The sequence below is a fragment of the Micrasema longulum genome, unplaced genomic scaffold, assembly GCF_059751315.1.
Source record: "Micrasema longulum isolate JH-2025_06_02 unplaced genomic scaffold, ASM5975131v1 h1tg001345l, whole genome shotgun sequence".
Taxonomy (NCBI): domain Eukaryota; kingdom Metazoa; phylum Arthropoda; class Insecta; order Trichoptera; family Brachycentridae; genus Micrasema; species Micrasema longulum.
The window spans coordinates 1,062,204-1,081,490 of NW_028278531.1; the positions used below are offsets into that span (position 1 = coordinate 1,062,204).

At 34.5% G+C, this 19,287-nt stretch overlaps 1 protein-coding gene and 1 non-coding gene across 2 annotated transcripts; one reads left to right on the top strand and one right to left on the bottom strand.

Annotated features, from left to right (window-relative positions):
- Positions 1-235: 235 nt before the first annotated feature.
- Positions 236-19,142, top strand: Cndp2 (Cytosolic non-specific dipeptidase 2). Its single transcript, XM_088235247.1, has 8 exons — positions 236-942; positions 7,924-8,121; positions 11,830-12,091; positions 13,527-13,775; positions 14,009-14,139; positions 15,905-16,030; positions 17,135-17,293; positions 18,653-19,142. Exons 1-8 carry the CDS (start codon positions 676-678, stop codon positions 18,695-18,697), a joined length of 1,437 nt encoding a protein of 478 aa, XP_088091373.1. The 5' UTR covers positions 236-675; the 3' UTR covers positions 18,698-19,142.
- Positions 5,619-5,691, bottom strand: TRNAS-ACU (transfer RNA serine (anticodon ACU)). Its single transcript has one exon. It is a non-coding gene; the product is annotated as a tRNA-Ser (tRNA).
- Positions 19,143-19,287: the final 145 nt, after the last annotated feature.

Genomic DNA, 19,287 nt, shown 5'->3' on the forward strand with positions numbered 1-19,287 from the left:
AATCTTCTTCTTATTAATCTATGTTGTAAATTCAATCAATCAGAACATAACTTTATTATTTTTAATCGTTTTTATTTTATCAAACTATAAACATTACTAATTTGAATTCCGTTTCTGTATTTATTTTACAGCATAAAAAAATAACTTTAAATTTTCAATTTACTACTAGTTCCGCCATCTATTGGCATTTTAATTAACTTGGCGCTTATGATGTGGCAACAAAACAGGAATCTGTAATCATTTTTTGAACGTCAAAATCAAGTTTTACTTCAAAAATATTGTGTCAATAATATTTAGATCACTACTTTATTAGTTAAAGTTTGCCCTTCAATGCAGTTATCAATTCGTCAATTAATATTTGATTCGATTAAAAATAATCGACCAACATATCAGCGCTAGATAAAAAAATCAAATCAATATTGTTACTATCTGCAGCCGTTCCGAACATTGAACTGGCAGTGAAACTCGTTGTATCATGCTGCATTTATGACGATTTTCTCCTTTGTCTGGATAATTTTCACTCATTCGCAGAGTAGGCGTTGATCAGTCAATACCCGGCAATCAATTTATCAACGTGTATCGGAGAATTACGAATATATTAACAGTTTATTCGGTCGCGTTTTCCGCTGGTTTGACGTATTTTTTTTCGCCGGTCTTATAATTGATTTGCGCAAAATGAGTCTGCCGACTGCTTTGGTGGATCTTTTCGCCCATATTGACAAGAATAAGAGGAAGTTTATCGATGTTCTTCGGGAATCCGTGGCTATCAAATCGGTGTCTACTGATGCCGCCCACAGGAGTGAATGCCAGCGCATGGTGGAATGGACAGCCGACAAATTGAAGGCACTCGGAGCCACCGTGGAACTGAAAGATATTGGGATGCAGAAAATAGACGGAAAAGAAATTCCACTTCCTAACGTCATTGTTGCATCTCTTGGAAAAGTAAGCCGATCATTATTAATCTTAATTAAATTGTAACAATAATTATAATATCCACCTTGTTGGGGTGTTTGCTTACCACGCCCAGGTTCGATTCCTGGGAAGGCAGACATTAAAAATAGTAATAATAATCATGGTTTTTTTAACCAAAATAACAATTACTTTATCTACTACATACACACTTGGGTAATAAATTTCTCTGGATCATGTCTAGTCTGCCTAACTAGGTACAACCTGTTTTAAGGCAGACGTTTTTATGCAAAATAAACAATAACATTACTACCCACTGTTTAATTTATTATACAGTTATACAATATTAATTTATACCATTTATTATTTAAGAATGTTTTTGAGTAAATTTTCTGATTTTTCTCGACCTAAACCCAGTAACCAATTTTTTACAAATTTATTTAATTGAATCCGGGTCATGGTTTTGCAATGTTTGGGTAACATATTGATTATTTTGGCGCCCAGAATCCTGAAATTTCTTTGCCCGAATTCAGAGTTTGTGGTAGACCCCATGATCCATCCTCTAGTTTGACTTCTGGTAGTGTGGGAGTTAAATATTTATTTCAAATCAATAATTTATTTTTATTGATAAGTCTCTAAAACTTTTTGGTTCTGTTATCAGAACATCTAGTGACTTTACTAATACGTTCACAGTCAAGCCACTCCATAGCTCACTTGTCCCCTTTTAGAATATGCCTCCTCAAAATGAAAATGATAAAAAATCTCAAGTCTACAAAAACATAAAAATAACATTTATTCCATATTTATGTTTAATTTAAAAATGGCTTAATTGATGTACCATCGTTACTGGAACAAGTGGCATTCAGTGTTCCGACCCGCCGGTTGCAAAGTAATAATGTGATAATAAAGTCCTCGATCAGCACAGCACAAACAATGGCTAACATGCGCCAATGTCCCGATTGTGTTGCATTGTAAACTCGAGACAAGATCTGGACTTTTTTGGTGCAAGTCTTTTAAGATTTAAACAATTGCTAAGATTTCAGACCAGATTCTGTTCATAAATCCTCCTAGTGTTTGTATTCCTTAGGAATATTTATAATAACTTTCCTCTATGCGCTGCTCTAAAAGGACTCCATAACAGCTGCGGGTTGATTGTAAGCTTAGGGATCCTCCCAATGCAATATTTCATCAAGTCACAGTGAAAGGATTATTAGTGTAGGTAGGTACTGCATTTGACAATTTCAACACTAAGGGTTAGCAACACTACTTCTCTTCGATGGGAAAGGACCGCACAAAATATTAGTTCAGTTCATACCTATAGACATTGGGCTCCCTGAACAATATGTAAAATTTAATTTACCAACCATTCTGCACATTCTCTCAAAGACAAGAATCTCACTCTCAAGTATCGGTCACTATATTATGGGTCACTATATTATGGGGCACCCCTGAGAATCTCCCATCTCTCAGTCAGAAAGCTAACAATCTGAGTAAATAATCTGAAATTCCTACTGTTTTTAACTAAGTCAGGATTCCAGACTGGTCTGGTAACATCCATCAGACTGCTTAACATTACTTCCCTTTCCTCATTTAGAAATTGAATTGACGTAGTTTAAAACTTTTAAATAAGCGGTGCTACATGATTGATTATGGGATATAGGCGGCCTCCGTGGTGTAGTGGTCAAGACGCTTGACTCACGCACGGAAGGTTCCGGGTTCGATTCCCGGTGAGAACACAAAAAAATCATTTTGAGTTTTCTCAAGCCTGGGTATTCTGTGTTGTAATTCACCACTGTAATTGGGCCTCCTGGCCTGTTGTCGTGCTAAAAAAAAGTAAAAAAAATAATCTAAATTAATTGTAGCCCTCCAAGCCCAGGTCTTTAAAGGGCCTGTAGCTCAATCACAAATAACTATCGTCGTGCTTAAAAACATGCTAAGCATTTGGGCGATCACAATGAACAATAATGAACATGCTTAAGTTATAGCAGTCATAAGTCAACGCGTGTGTAATCTCTAAGTCAACGCTCGTGTCGGTTTGTTTTTTGTTTTCCTCGTAAATAAATATAGTTTATTTGGTAAAAATCGGCGTTTACTATAAAAAATAATACAATAATATATTGCATTTGTAAAAAAGTAACGAGTATCTAATACAAAAAAGTGAAAATTAAATTTCAATTACTATGGCGACTGCTTTTTTTGACATTTGGCTTGCCAACCGCCGGCTAAATGCAATAAATTGCATGGTAAATAATAAATAAATAAAAATAGCAGTTTTGGAATATTTTCCATATTTACACCGGTAAAATTCAAATATGTGAAAGCAGGATTATTCGTCGCAAAACGTTAATATTTTGACATTCAATATTAGGTGTTCACAACCATGGTGAGAAATTGTTATCACGTCGATAGTTATTTGTGATTGAGCTACTGGCTATTGAGTGGAAGGTAAGTATTCTCATATTGCTCCGTCTCCCCCTCTATGCCCAGACCCTTAAAGTATCGGGCTATTAGGTAGGGGGCGAGCGCTCTAACATCTTCGAGTTTAACCAGTGGTTCCCCGAGAATTTGACTTCATTTAGGATGTGAAGCACCTCATTCACATAGAACGTGTCTAGATGTTTCCTCTTCTGCACTGCAGAACCTATATCTAGAACTTTCAGAAAGGTGCATTCCAGCAATTTACGCAGCTATTGTCAATTAAGTTTTTTATCGTATTTTATGCTTATTTAAATAAATGAAATAAAATTATTAAGGAATTCTTTATCAACAAGCAGTGGCTTGTCAATGAAAAAACAGAATGATATAATCTTTTTTTATCAAAAAGGAATATTTGCGTTCTGATTATTATATAAATTACTAAAATATTTCTTTTTATTGTATTGATTTTTCTACAGATTATTTTGTATCAAACTTTAATAAATCTCTTATAATGAGGAAATTAAATGTTATCTGAAATTGTATTTCAAAACCATTTTCTTGCATGTAATAAAATACAAATACTTATTTGATTTATAATAAGTACAATTGTGGGTACAACATCCATATATCGGATTTTTCCTAAAATCCAGAACCTTGTCTACAAGCATCTGTACAATCTCAAAATATTGTTGGTAAAACCAACTGGTCCATCTCCTCCTAAAAACTCTGCGACCTAGAGTATGCCGATGATGCGATTATAATTTACGATCCAGTGAGGGTCTTCGTAGATAAACTGAATAGGTACTCCGCATGTTTAAAAAGCAATATTGCAAAAACCCATATACTGTGTAAACCTTCGTATCTTGATGCTCAAAATCCCCTGACTATCAAACCAAATCATCGAAAAGGTCGAGAGTTTCAAATACCTGGGAGTATATTTTACAGAAAATGGCTGCTTTCAAAAAGAACTGAGAGTACGGTTAGGAATAACAGGCGCCACATTCAACAGTATGAATGCTGTCTGGAGATCGGATATTTAGTCAGTGAAAACCAAATGCCTCCTTTATACTATATAACACCTGCATAACACATATTCTCCTCTACGGATACGAATCGTGGCACCTCACTAGGGCCCAAATCTGAGTTTTAAGAATAGGTATCTCAAAATCATTGAAGTAATAAGAGAATGGACGCAGCAAACTCCGGTGACAACTATCATCAAGCGGAGGCGGTACAGTTAGCTGGGCCATCTACCGCGGATGCCTCCTGAGAGCCTTAACCACGCTTGCCTACTTTACGAGGCATCTGGTTCACTGCTGACTGTTCGTCGGCAGTTCGTGTCAGAACTATGGGATGCGAACCTGACTTGGGAGGATGACATGTAAGCTGGCAGCTGACAGAGATGTTTGTAGGATCTTCATGGACACCATACGTCTGACTAACTTGCAAAACTTCAATCTCCAAAAATAAAAATTTTACAGGAGGATGAAAAAACAGTATAATTTGTAGAAATTATTCTGTTTTTTCACCATCCTGTAAAATTTTTTTTTTTTTGGAGATTGGAGTTTTGCAAGTAGTCAAACGATATGCTCCAACTAGGGAGCAGAAATGGAATAATGATATTTGCGCATTCGCTCTCATTTTAACTCCTTTTTCTACTTTTTCATCTCCTGAAAACATGCCTCCCAGATACACAAATTTTACCACTTGTTCAAGACATTCGTTGTTCACATTTATTATGCACTCGGTAACCTCACTCTATTTTTAATTAATCAGAGTTAGTATTATCATGAAATGTGGTTTTGTTTGAATATTTTTTTATAATTTGATAAATCATCAGCATTATCAATTTGTGGTTTGATTTTGATCATAAATACTTAAAATATATTGCTACATTGTGTAGTGTTTGAAAATTTTACAATGTGTGGATTTACTAACAATGAATAAATAATTGTCAATAAATTGGTTGTCAACTCGTTCTTCCTATTGCGTTGTATAAATAGAAAACCAGACAACATAATCTTGTCGCAGAAACAGATAAACAAATTATTTTTGTGACTCTTTTCAAACCAAAGTCGTTTTACAATTATCATGTTTATTTATTTCATCATCATCATTCTCTTTCCACGCCTAATGGTGCATAAGGCATTGTATTGGTACACCAATCTCAGTGTATCTTGATCATTTTTGTTACATGAAGGTAAGATGATCAGTCTTACGCTTCAGGTACCAGTCCAGAGACTATGAAATATTCTGTTTTAAAAACACCTTTTTAAATAAATATTTCATGTCAACCATGTCGAGAATCAAACCCGAGACCTCTTGCATAGTAGGCAAACGCGCTGACCACTGCACTACAAGGCCGATTACATATTTTAAATGTCCTCAGCGGGTTTTTACTTAAAATAAATAAGAGTTTAAAAATATCATGATTTTTATGTATTGTATTTTTCAGACAAGACCACTTATTTGCTCTGAAAATTCAACCAAAAATTGGAGTGCGTCTTATAGTCAGATGCGTCTTATCATCCACAAACGAAACTATCAGATGTTAACATAAGTTGTGTCTGTTTTTTTTCAAATTAATAAACGAGTACCAAAAAAAAACAAAAGGTTATACGCCACTGAAATGAATATTTTCTGCTTTACAAGATATTGTGTTTGCTTTTACGTAGCATATATATTATTTTCAACAATGATTTGAGTATGTCTAAATGTTTGCAGACAGGCTGGATTTCCTCCCTAGGGAGTTATTCCGATCTAAATTTGTTGCAACAGAGAGGGAAAACATTTTAAGAAGGAAATATGGAAGTCTAGGTGTTTACAGGGCTTATGACCTGTCATTGGCTAGTTTAAGTGGCCACTTTACACACTGTAATATTCTCCATTCTGCCTGTGTTTAAATATCCACATTTCCTAAACTCTTCCATTTATTGACTTTTGTGAATTAAAATAGTTGAAACTTTTATCATGTGGGTGAGATTCATCCGGCTGAACCAATTCACCTACTAGGCAACGCCGAAAAACAATCTTGCCATTTTTATACCTCTTCTATTCTTATATTATTTTATTTGATTACAAGCCTTTAAAATTGTGTGTCAAGCAGACAACAGTGAACAGTTTCGACACCTCTGTCTGTTTGCATCCAATCGAAGAAATAAAGCTTTTAATGCTGCTCGTGATATTTGCGCAGTGTACAATAAATATGCTACAGATTATTGACTATTTTTTTTCCTCTCGTATTTTGAATTTTTATTTAAATTATGTATGAACCACGCTAAAATAATACGTATGTGTGAGATTTTATTAATCAAACAAAAAAACTTTAATTGGCTCTTCTATAAAGTTGCTACGTGGCTTGGCAATTTTTTTCTTTCCTGTGTTGAAATGCAATATTTAGAAGATTTATAAGGGTTATTTGATAGCTATTTCTTAAGCTATGTAAACATTAAAACATATGTGTACATTCCTAAATAACTTTTTAAATGATTTCAGCTCTCTTATCTTCATTGAAAACATATTTTTCTCTTGTGACACATCATAATATTTGCTTAGAAGTATTCTGATAACGTAAACATATATAAATGCGTTTTTTATCTCCTATCATGTTTATTTTTGATTATTTTGATAATCGTCAAAAAACGCTAACACTGACTTGTGGTTTTTTATATCTCTAGGTGTGTTTTTTTTAACACTAACCTGCTATTTATTTATTTACATACATGTGGTTTATTACACATTATTTGAGACATAAGTCCCAACTCCGTGGGACTAAAAGTCCTGTGTTGAGATGGGACCAGCAATTAGTTGACACAGACGCATGAGTATATCACCACAAATATAGGATCATAAACACCAAAAATAATTCAATAAAACACATATATGGCACATCAATATGGTAAACAGTAATCTCAAACATTCGGAAAATCATCAAGAAGTTTCCTACTCAAATCCAGTCCTTAACTCCTCTCTTGAAAATAGTTTTCGTCCTTGAGAGCTTAATACACTCTACCAAAATATCGAACATTCTCGGTGCGATAAATGAGAGATGTCTGATGTATGACATAATTCATGCTCTGGGAAAAATAAAATTTATATGTAAAATAAATAATCAATTATATATCTTTTTTGGGTGATCCTGTCTAAGTTGGATTTGTTCCGACGTCTCGGCTTCCATTAAAGGAGCCATCTTCAGGGTAAACTACTTTATTCCCCGTCCCTTAGTTCTGCCGAATGAACCTGAAAGATCTTCATCGACGGCCTTCCAGGGTGGCGGTAGCCCACAGGTGTAAAGACGAAGCAACTTGGGTTTAGGTTTCTTTATTATTTAATTAATTCTCTAGATCAATGTTAGTTATGAAATCAAACCACCTTATGCCTAATATTCTCCTCAAAATAAGAAAAATATGCAAAGTCTGTCCCAAAATTCACGCAAGATTCGGATTTTGCGCCATTTTTGCGGTAAAGTGTTGCCAACGAAAAGAAAAGACAGCTGACAGTTCAGGGTTAGTTATTAAAAATGGCGTTGAATATTCCATAATCTATAAGTTGATTGGATTATGGCTAATGAAATATCTTCTATTTAAATTTGTCCAGGATCCCAAGAAGAAGACGGTCTGCCTCTACGGGCACTTGGACGTCCAGCCCGCCAACAAGTCTGACGGCTGGGACACGGAACCTTTCGAACTGGTCGAGAAGGACGGCAAACTCTTCGGCCGCGGATCCACCGATGACAAAGGACCCGTTCTCTGCTGGCTCCACGCCATCGAGAGCTTCCAGAAGATCGGCGTTGAGGTACGACTCCGAACAAATAAATCATCCCTTCTAATTATTTCATAAAAACAAGTATTAAAAAAATATTTTATTTATTTAATTTTTGGTATTGTCTTTTATTTGTAACTACTCGATTTCCATGGACAGTAATATAAAAGCCTTAGGGGAATTTATTAATAAATAACGAGTTACTATGAAAATAAAGTGGGTAACTCTATTATTTATTTGACAATTGTAATCTGGATTACTTTACGGGTTGTTTGACCCATCACGTAATCCAGACTGTAAATTCAAGGTAGAAGTTATTGAATATTAAACAGATGGCTGCTAAACTGCTGAGATGTACAGAAAAATAGGTCCATATTATCGGCAGAAGGCCGGCAAACGAATTGCCCTATTAATGGGTGAATTCTGACTTGAATTCGTACGGCTTCTGGTGTGCAAAACAGTGCATGAGATATCACATCTGTAACATTTTTTTTCTTCATTCTTATTTATAAATTTTTTACTAACTACATACCGATTTCTTCTGTGAATTTTTTCACTTTTTTTTATCTTTTACTTTGTAAATTTTAATTATTAAGAGTTTTTTATTTTTAATTAAAAGAAATATTTGCGTTCTTATGATTTACACAAATATTTCGTTTTGAAGGCCATTTTCAACGAGTTGTTAATAACTCACTATTAGAAAATGGGAATCAATATTATGTATCTTTTTTGAGTGATACCGTGTATGTTGGATTTGATCCGACGTTTCGACTACCATTACAGGAGCCATCTTCAGATCTGAAGATGGCTCCTGTAATGGTAGTCGAAACGTCGGATCAAATCCAACATACACGGTATCACCCAAAAAAGATACATAATATTGATAACAGTGACCGTGAAAACCTTCGCACCTAATGGGAATCAAGTTGGGGTAGAGTGGGATCCGAACCACGGACGTTGAGCCGTGAGTCCGAGACACTAGCCACGGACCACAACCCGATCTTTCTTATCAATTTTTTTTTTCTTCATCGTAACATTTATTTTTCTTAATTTTATTTTTTATTATATTAGAATTGTATTTGTTACAGGTGATACATATCTTTTTATTAATTAATTTAAAAAATAAAAATTTGCTGTTATAATATTTTTTTTAAAGGTTCATTGAACCATAAGTAATTAAATAGGTATCTTAAGTTAGAAAAGACAGTAACTTATAATTTAAGAATGGAAATAGTTGGTTTTATATTATTTTCTGTTTTTTTATCTTTCCTTCGGTAGTTTTTAAATGCCATTTCTTTTCAAATAAGATAACAATCCAACATTGGAACTGTGATATTATCACAGTCTGACGCCACTTGTTGATTTTAAATCAGTGCAATCTCGAGCAACCATCTCGCTACACTGTACACTGTTTGGAAAGATATGAATTTGGACAGTCAATGTTGGTAAAATGATATCCCACAGTAAATGACAGCTTTGCGAACTGATAAAACAATACAATTAAATACTGTGGAATAATTAACAGTTATAAAGTTACATAGTTCAAAAGTCAATATTTTTATATATCTGGTAGTTTTTATACTGTACATTACACTTATGAAAAAATTACATTAGTTATATACTTTATAATAGAATTTCTATATTTTCTTAGTAGAGTATTAAGTGACTACTAATATTTCTATAGTTAAAACACAGCACTTGCTCACTTGTTCATTCTCTTCTAGAATATACCTCCGTGATCTCGTCTCCCTTCTATTTAGATCAGATAAATAATGGTACGTGTGGTCTGTATTGGTGGCCTCCGTGGTGTAGTGGTCAAGACGCTTGACTCACGCACGGAAGGTTCCGGGTTCGATTCCCGGTGAGAACGCAAAAATTAAAATGTGATTTTTCTCAAGCCTGGGTGCTCTGCGATGTAATTCACCACTGTAATTAGGCCTCCTGGCCTGTTGTGGTGCAAAAAAAAAAAAAAAAAAAAATGTATAAATGTATTGTTGTATGGCTGTGATACTCTAAAGACTCTGAACACTATGACCAGGCTGGAGGCTTTTGAGATGTGGTTGCATCGCAGAATGCTTAAGATATCTTGGATCGACCCGATAACCAACTCAGAAGTCTTAAGTCAAGCTAGAACGAACAGAGAACTCTTAACCACCATAAAAGTTTGTAAAATTTCATATCTGGGGCATATAATGCGTGGAAAAAAGTACCACTTGCTTTATTTAATTTTGAAGGGCAAGATTGAGGTCACCGGGAGGCTGGAAGAAGACAGATGTCCTGGCTGCATAATATACATTTTTTATTTATACATATTTTTTTATTTAAATCTTAAAGTAGGGCACACATATCATACATATTGTTATGTGTGTTCTAATAATAACATTGCAAATATATTTAATTTATAAATTGTTTATCACATATGTCTTGACCATTATTTTAAACTTTGATATGTTTTTTTCTTCATAAATATTTTTTTCCATTTCGTAATACTTTTTAATTGCCTTAAATAAAATTGAATTTTGTGACTTTGCCTTTTTCCTAAATGGAAGTCTAATTTTGTTCTTTTCTCTAGTATTGTGATCGTGTTCATGCTGGTTCCGATCAATTTTTTTCCAAAATTCTGTTTTTTTATTAGAGTTTATAATTTTATGAACAAATATCATTGTATTGTAAAATATTCTTTGTTTATATGTTAATAATTTCATTTCATTTACCATCGACTTTACCCTCGTGTATCTGTTTTTTTTTCAAAATGATTCTAAAGGCTTTATTTTGTAATACAGTTAGTTTATCTATGTTTTCTTTGTTTGATAAAAATAAAATGCTACTACAGTAGTTAACGTGTGGTTCAATAATTGCTTTGTAAATAGTTTTGCAAGAGTCCTTATCAATAAATCTTCTGATCCTTCCCAAAATTGTTTTTTTTTTTGCAATCTTATTTATTACCATCTTAGCGTTTTGGTGAAATGTAAGTTTTGAATCCAACATTACACCTAAATATTTAATTTCAGTGACTTCATTAAGTTTTTCATTTTCTATTACAATTGATGGTGTAATTTCTATTCTTTTGTTTCCTATATTCATATATTTAGTTTTGTTAACATTTATTTTAACTTATTAATTTTTAGCCACAGTGATACATTATTAAGATCATGATTTAGTCTGTCCATAATTGTTTTATAATTTTCTCCCTATATATATATTAAGGCATCGTCTGCAAAGAGTCTTATTTTTGAATATTTTAATGTTTCGACAATATCATTTATGTATATAATAAACAAAACCGGTCCGAGAACCGATCCTTGTGGTACTCCCAATGAAATTTTGAGGGGCTCGGAAATTTCATCATTCACCTTCGTTATATATGAGACTAGACTGGCTTCAGGACTGTGGAGCAGATTTTAGGGCAGCACAGGACAGGGCACTAAGAGAAGAAAAAATAATGTTGAATCGGGCAGCATCGTTTGCTAAGAAAAATAGCTTGGATGATTGGCCTCGAGAGAGGAGACTACACTTACAGAGAAATGTTCAATGTTCCGATTCGCCGGTTGCAAAATAATGATGTGCTGTTCCTCGATCAGTACAGCACAAACTATGGCTTGCATGCTCCGATGTCCTGATTGTGTCGTATTGTAAACTCGAGACAGAATCTAGACTTTTTTGGTTAAGTCTATTTAGGTTTAAACAATCTCTATATTAGAGACCAGATATTGTCAATAATATAATCTCTTATTTCTCTAGATCCCTCTAAACATCAAGTTCATATTTGAGGGTATGGAGGAGTCAGGCTCCGAGGGTCTGGACGAGCTGCTGATAGAGAGGCTCCAGCCCGCCGGCTACTTCGAGGACATCGACTATGTGTGCATCTCCGACAACTACTGGCTCGGGACAACCAAGCCCTGCCTGACGTACGGCCTCAGGGGCGTCTGCTACTTCTTCGTGGAGGTGGAGTGTGCGGCCCAGGATCTGCACAGCGGAGTCATGGGAGGCACCGTGCATGAAGGTGACATATTTACTTGCTAATGAATTGCGAGGAAGAGAAACACAGCATAAGCAACCGATTTTTTAGCGTCAATTTTGGTTGTATGCTTCAGAGCCTCGATTGCAATGGGAAGTTAACGGAATCTTCTTTAGTGAGGAAATTCAGTGTTTTTTAATTTGTTAATAGATTATCAAACTAAGCCAAAAATATTTTTGATTGATTTTTATATATCGTATTATCTTTGTTATGCTTTTTTAAAGTTTTGTAATGACTCTGCTTGTGACGTCACGAGTTGTCGTCGGTAAGTTAACTGGCATTTTAAAAGAAAACCCCGTATGTATGAAAACACGCTAAACATGGCTTACCGGAAATCGGAATTCTATTAGGTGTACAACTTTGCTTTTAAAAAGTTTTATAATCATTGTAATTATTTAATGTCTCCTAATTATAATATTCATATAACGCAGATTGAATCGGTGTGACGTAAATTTTTAAAATCGTTAATATTTAGAATCGGATCAAATATTTTCATAATAAACTATTATAATCGTCTAGAGTTCTTTTCTATCTTCAGTTTAGAATTTAGAAGGATTTTAACTGGTTTGATATTCTAGCACAAATTAATATCTAACTGTATAGATGCCCATGATATTCTTGCTCAGATTAACCTTAATGTACCTCACCGTAACTTGCGTACCAATCCTGTCTTTGCTGTGGGAAATTATAAAACTAACATCGGATTCTTTTCTCCTCTGCCGAGGATCCTCAGAACAGTGAACGAAATCTCACTAAACGGTACTGTCGATGTGTTCCTACAGCAAAGGCAGGCATTTAAGAAGCAAGCGGTGTTGTCTCTCCTGACTCGCGATGTCACACTTGCCATTTCCGCCTAGATTATGCCATATTTATATATTTTGTTAATTATACATTTTGTAAATTTAAGTAGATTTTAAGACTGTTTAGATTAAGTGTTACTCATTAATGCCAATCTATTAGGGCTTACTTAAGCCTGTTGATTGACTTAAAAGAAAAATTAAAGAATTTAACATGTCCAATCTGGACAGGACAATTCACATAGATAATGTTTCAGCAAAAGTTTAAAAACTCATTTATGTATTTAATACCGTAAGAAACATTCTTGACAAAAAAACTTTAAATCAAGTATACAACTCAATGTGTCAAACCATTATAGATTACGGAATAATTACATGGGGTGGAGCCAGCAAAAGTGCTATGTATACCTTGGAAATAGCACAAAAGTACGTACTAAAGGCTCTGCTCGGGGTCCCCATCAGAACACCCACAATGGAGGTGTTTGAAGGAGTATGTGTTCTGAACGTCAGGCAACTGTACGCTAGGGCACTTCTCGTTCACACACATAAAAATGTTGGGAGTAAATATAATACAATCTTTGAAACTACATCAAAAAAAATTCTGCATTTTCAAACGCTTCCAGCCATGGCCGACCTGATCTACCTGCTCAACACGCTGGTGGACAAGAACGGCAAGATCCTGATCACGGACATGTACAAGAGCGTCGCGCCGCGCTTCCCCGGCGAGGACGAGATGTACGACAAGATCGAGTTCGACGTGGAAGAGTATCGCACGTCGATCGGCTCCAACGCCCTCGCTCACAAGGGCGACAAGAAGCAGCTGCTCATGTACAGGTGGCGGTATCCTTCGCTGTCCATCCACGGGATCCAGGGTGAGTGGCGATCACTGATTCATACTCTCGTATCCAAAGGAATGTAACTATTATCCATTTTTGTGTCTATCATTTCAAGGGTTGATTAATTTGCTACACCGATCGTGTCAGTATTAATTGGTGAAGTTGTTTGATCTTTTATGGCGACAATCCGGCTGCTCCGTATACACGAGAATGCTCTGTCTCTGTGTGAAATGGAAGTAAAATTACTTGATTGTAAAATTGAATTTCAGGAGCTGTGTACGAACCCGGAACCAAAACTGTGATTCCTGGAAAGGTGATTGGGAAATTTTCCCTGAGAATTGTTCCCCATCAGACGCCTGAAGAGGTGTCTAAACTTGTCGTGGACTATATCAACGCTCAGGTAATTAAAAACTAATCAGTTTTAAACATGACTAATAAAGATACATGAGTTAAAATCTTACGTACAAATAATAAAGGATTAAAAGTTAATAATATGGGAATATTTCACATAAGGAAGCCTTTGAAAAATGTAACGTAATGTAATATATTTATTTAGATAGTTGTACAAATAAAATTTAAACACCTAGTTATACCTTAACTTATAAACAATAAATGTTATATACAAAAATAAATTCAAAAACAAAACATTGTTATAAAATCCAAATCGCTTTCCGATGCCACTCTATCTACTTATATGGATGTTTGTTTTTAACAAAAATCATCGCCATCCCACGAAACGATGCGCTAGACCCAACATCCCTAATATCTTTCGGCAACTCTTTAAACATCTTAAGCCCTTTATGATACAGATTGTTTTGAGTTGCCTGGATTCTTGTTTTTAAAAGTCTAAAACCTCCCATCGTAGGATAAAAAATAAATAATGTCCCTTTAGTCAATTATCAAATAACCTTTCAATATAGCCCATTATACGATGTGCCAGAGTAATTTTCACCCTATACCCGGCAAATTCATGCCTCTTTTTCAGCTATTTCTCCTACAACTTAAGGAAACTGGTTATTTCAAAACATTGTTTTAGACAATTTATTATTATTGACGCTTTATTCTAAATTAAAATATGTGAAAAATACTGTCATTTTAACGTAGTTATGCAGAAAGCAGCCAGTCCACAATTTAAAAAAATGATATATGTAAAAAATGATTGAGTGTTATTGGGTGCAGTAATATCAATTCTATGTCCTGCTAAAAACAGCCAGACCGCTTTCAAACAAAAACTGTAATAATCACATTCTGAAAATAGTGTTGATCACAAAAACATCATTTTGTCAGTTTAGAATCCCATCATCGTCATCATCATTTCTTTTCCGCACCTAATGGTGCATAGGGCACTGGATTGGTACACCAATCGCAGCATATCTTGATTATTTTTTCTCACATGAAGGTAAGGTGAACAGTCTTACGCTTCAGGTACCAGTCCAAAGACTATGAAATATTCTAGTGTGAAAACACCCTTTTAAATAAATATTTCAAATCAACCATGTCGGGAATCGAAGCCGAGACCTCTTGCATGGTAGGCGTTCGCCTACCATTTTTGTACCGTTGTTATGTTTTGTTTTTGTTTTTTTTACCCTACAACTTTTTGTACATAATGTTATTTGTACATTGGCGGGCTTATTGCCAAATGGCAATTTCTTCCAACCAACCAATAAAATAAAAGTTTTATTTTTATAATTCAAGTTACAGAACATATTCAATAGAAAATGAAGATTAAAAAGCTAAAAATTTATAAAATAGAAATAAACGTATTTGTCTATAAATTACTTTAAATCAAAACTATTACTTTATTATATATTAGGAAAAAAGAGGATAGAGGAAAGGAGGAGAGATTAAGGAAGAGAAAGGAGATGTTTCTTCAGACGTGATTTAAACAGAGATAATGTAGAACATCTTTGATGGTGGATGGGAGATGATTCCACAGTCGAGCCGCATGGACACTGGATGAGTTAGAGAAGAAAGAGGAATTGTGGATGGGTATTAAGAGAGTGCCTCGAGAATTAGAACGAAGAGGTAAACCATGAACTGATCAGCGTTGAAATTTTTCACGCAGGTATATAGGAGCGTTAGGACTATGAAGTACTGAACTGAAGTATTGAACAGAAGTGAAAAAAGAAGATTACACACGTTTATTCATTCTTTTGTTTTTTTAGTGGGCGGAGCGAGGTTCCCCTAACAACATGAAGGCGTACATGGTGCACGGGGGGAAGCCGTGGACTGCAGATCCTAACCACGAGCATTACCGCGCCGCAGCCAAAGCTACCAAGCACGTTTACAAGGTAAGAATCGCCGCCTACAACTCTCCCGTATGGACCAATTTTGGTTATAAACTGCTTAAGACATTCAAGTCGAAAGGATCCATAAAAAAATATTTTGAAAAGATTTGGAAGCTACAGTCGAACTTGGACTAACGAGATTGACTTGAGACTTGAGATAACGATCACGGAAATAGTGAGATTTCGAATGTAACGAGGAAACATTTTGAAAAATGTATGGAAAAAATTAAATTACATAAAATATAATTATTCTACTAGACTTTACTAAATATATTGCAGAAAAATTGTAAGAACTGTCATAATTGGGGATTATTCATATTTTACCAATGATTTAATTTAAAATATTTTGTATTTTTTCTAACAATACCACAGTGTGTTATTTTTTATTGAATTAAAAAAAAACCTTAAAAACACGAAAATAACAATTTGAATTTTCATGAAATGCATACTACGATTCTTTAAATATTGGGAAATTTTATTTATATGGTATCACTTTTTTCAGTATGGTACTACAGAATTTCAACTGTCATTTACATCGCGGCAAAACTGTTTCACACTTTTATGATAACTGTTTAAACTATCTCCTTTTCACATTATGTTTATAACTTCAAATAATATTTCTTTCTGCATCGTAGTTTATTGATCTAAAGACTTTATTTTTCCTAAACATGCGTCAACCGCATGTCACTATTTAGTAAAATGTCAAAATTAGACACTTAAACAAAATGGTCAATTACACTGCACCTACTTTGGATTTAGTTAAAGACAATAATATGCACATTTTTTTTATTTACCTCGATTTTATTCTCAATTTACGCGGCGGCTCGCTGTCTTTTGACAGATCGAATGAGTTTTGAAAAATTTTCAGTGTAAAACCGGAGTTATAAAAAATGTTAATTGGGGGAATATTTGAATGAGAATGTATGGGAAAAAATGGGACCTAAATATTTCGGTGTAAAAAGCAGGAAAACGTAAAATCGAGGAACATACAAACAAGGTTTTACTGTATTTTCAAATTATTATTTTTTGTTTAAAAGTATTCTCAGCACCAAAATGATTTCCTCTCTTGAATTATTTGTATCTTTTTTAACTGGTGTTTTGTTGTAGGTGGAACCCGACATGTGCCGGGAAGGGGGCTCCATCCCCGTGACCTTGACGCTGCAGGAAGCATCCGGAAAGAATGTTCTCCTGCTCCCCGTTGGAGCCGGTAACGATATGGCGCACTCGCAGAATGAGAAAATCAATGTCAGCAACTACATTGAAGGAGTAAGCGATAGACTATAACATTACATTGTTTTTAGTTTATCCCGCTTCAACATTTTTTCCTAGATTCTACTTACAATATTTATTTATTTCTTCAATGCCTTGCTCAATGCTGGGTGTCGTGCTCTTCGGGGATGTTAAATCGTGACTCCGTTAATTCCTTTATATGGTCAGACCATCTTGTTGGAGACCATCCTCTTGGTCGTTTACCCTTAAAGCTGTAATCCGATAAAAAATGAGGAAATCATACGATTTTGCCATTTTTTACACTGAGGTATAATTTAATGAAGATGATGCTTTATAGAACGACTGTTTGAAATTTTGTTCCAAAAAATTAGCATTGTTGCGTGAATTGTGCCGAGTAAAACGCGTAGTAGTGTAAAAAAGACTAACTGTCTTTGCCAGTTTACTGTGAATTATGTCGCGCCTATTTACGCTGCTTGACGTTTACTGACTACAAGTTAGGTTCCGGAACTCAGGTTGAACAGAACACAAGACATATATATCAATGGTTTATAAACATTTTTTTCCTTTTGAGATTTTTTTTTTTATGGCATCACTAAAAATATCCCAGAAAAATGTACCTGTCATCGTGGCAACTCTCTTTTCAACGTTAACTAAAGGTTATTCAGAAATCTATTTTTTCATAGCAGGTTCCGCAACCTTTCTACAACAATTTTTTCAAAACCTTTTAAACTGTAATTAATAATATCTCAAAGACCTCAAAACGCAAACAAAAATCAGAACGAGCAAACGTTAACATTCAGTGCGAAGGAGGAATTTTGATTCTCTTAAATGTGTCTCTTCTTCCTAAATGTGTCTGTGTAAAAATGTCATACAATAATTATATTGCCAGCCGTTCATTACTACAAATTATCCCCAATCAAAAAAAGGGGAAACAAATTGACCTTTGAATCCAATGGCCTCCACTATGATCTGTATTATATTGAGCACTTCAATGGGATTTTGTGTGGTTTTTGGCGGGCTTGTGCAGCGATGATAAATCTTCACGAAGAAGTAGCCTTGAAGCACAAATCCGAGCGCGAGCCAAAATCTGTTTAGCCGCATTTCATTTTCGCATCAACACACACGAATCTTCGTCGGCCGCGAATCATGCGACTTTGCCGACCGAGCGAAAATGATCCCGCCATCTCTCGGCGAGACATTCAACTACACATTAATTAACGAATGCAATGAATGTTCATGAGTCGATTTAATTATCTTTTCTTGACGGGGACAATCATCGGGTAAATTGAACCGCTGGCCGCGACAGTCTCTGTCTAATCATCTTGCCCTCGTCGTGATTTACAAATGATAGCCGACACGCTGCAACTGTATAATTATTCCAATTTTATTTTTCAGACTAAACTCCTCGGTGCCTATTTGTATGAAGTCGGACAATTGTAAAGACTGCAATATGTTAAGAAAATCAAGTCAAAGAACAACTTCCACCAATTTTTATACAAATATATTCACTTATAGTTGATATAATATAAATAATCATACTATATTATCTATCGAACTACAATTTAAAATATGATCATCCTAAACAGTATTGTTTTAAACATCTGTGAGTTTTATACCTAGTAATAATAATGAATGATTTTTAATATTGTTTTTCATATATTTTTATATTAGAAATAGTGTTAGGTGTATTTTTAATTGAAGGGGCTGGCTTCTTAAATTATCAGATTACAACTTAACATTTTTTTATGTAATCTTCAACTGATTTCAATGAATGTTTTAACGGCTTGATTTTTACTTGTAAACTTTTATGGAAATGTCCTTTAAATATTATTTTAAGACTGCATTGAGGTGATCTATAACTGAAAATAAATTTTATAACAAACCATTTTTTGGTTTTTTTATTTTATAATACAGTCAGCTTTCACTAATGCACCATCCCTTTTTTTGCGAATGCTTTCTGTTATTTGATCTACACTTTTTTCTTTGGATTTATTTACTTTCATTTTATTCATTATTTATATTGTGTTCAA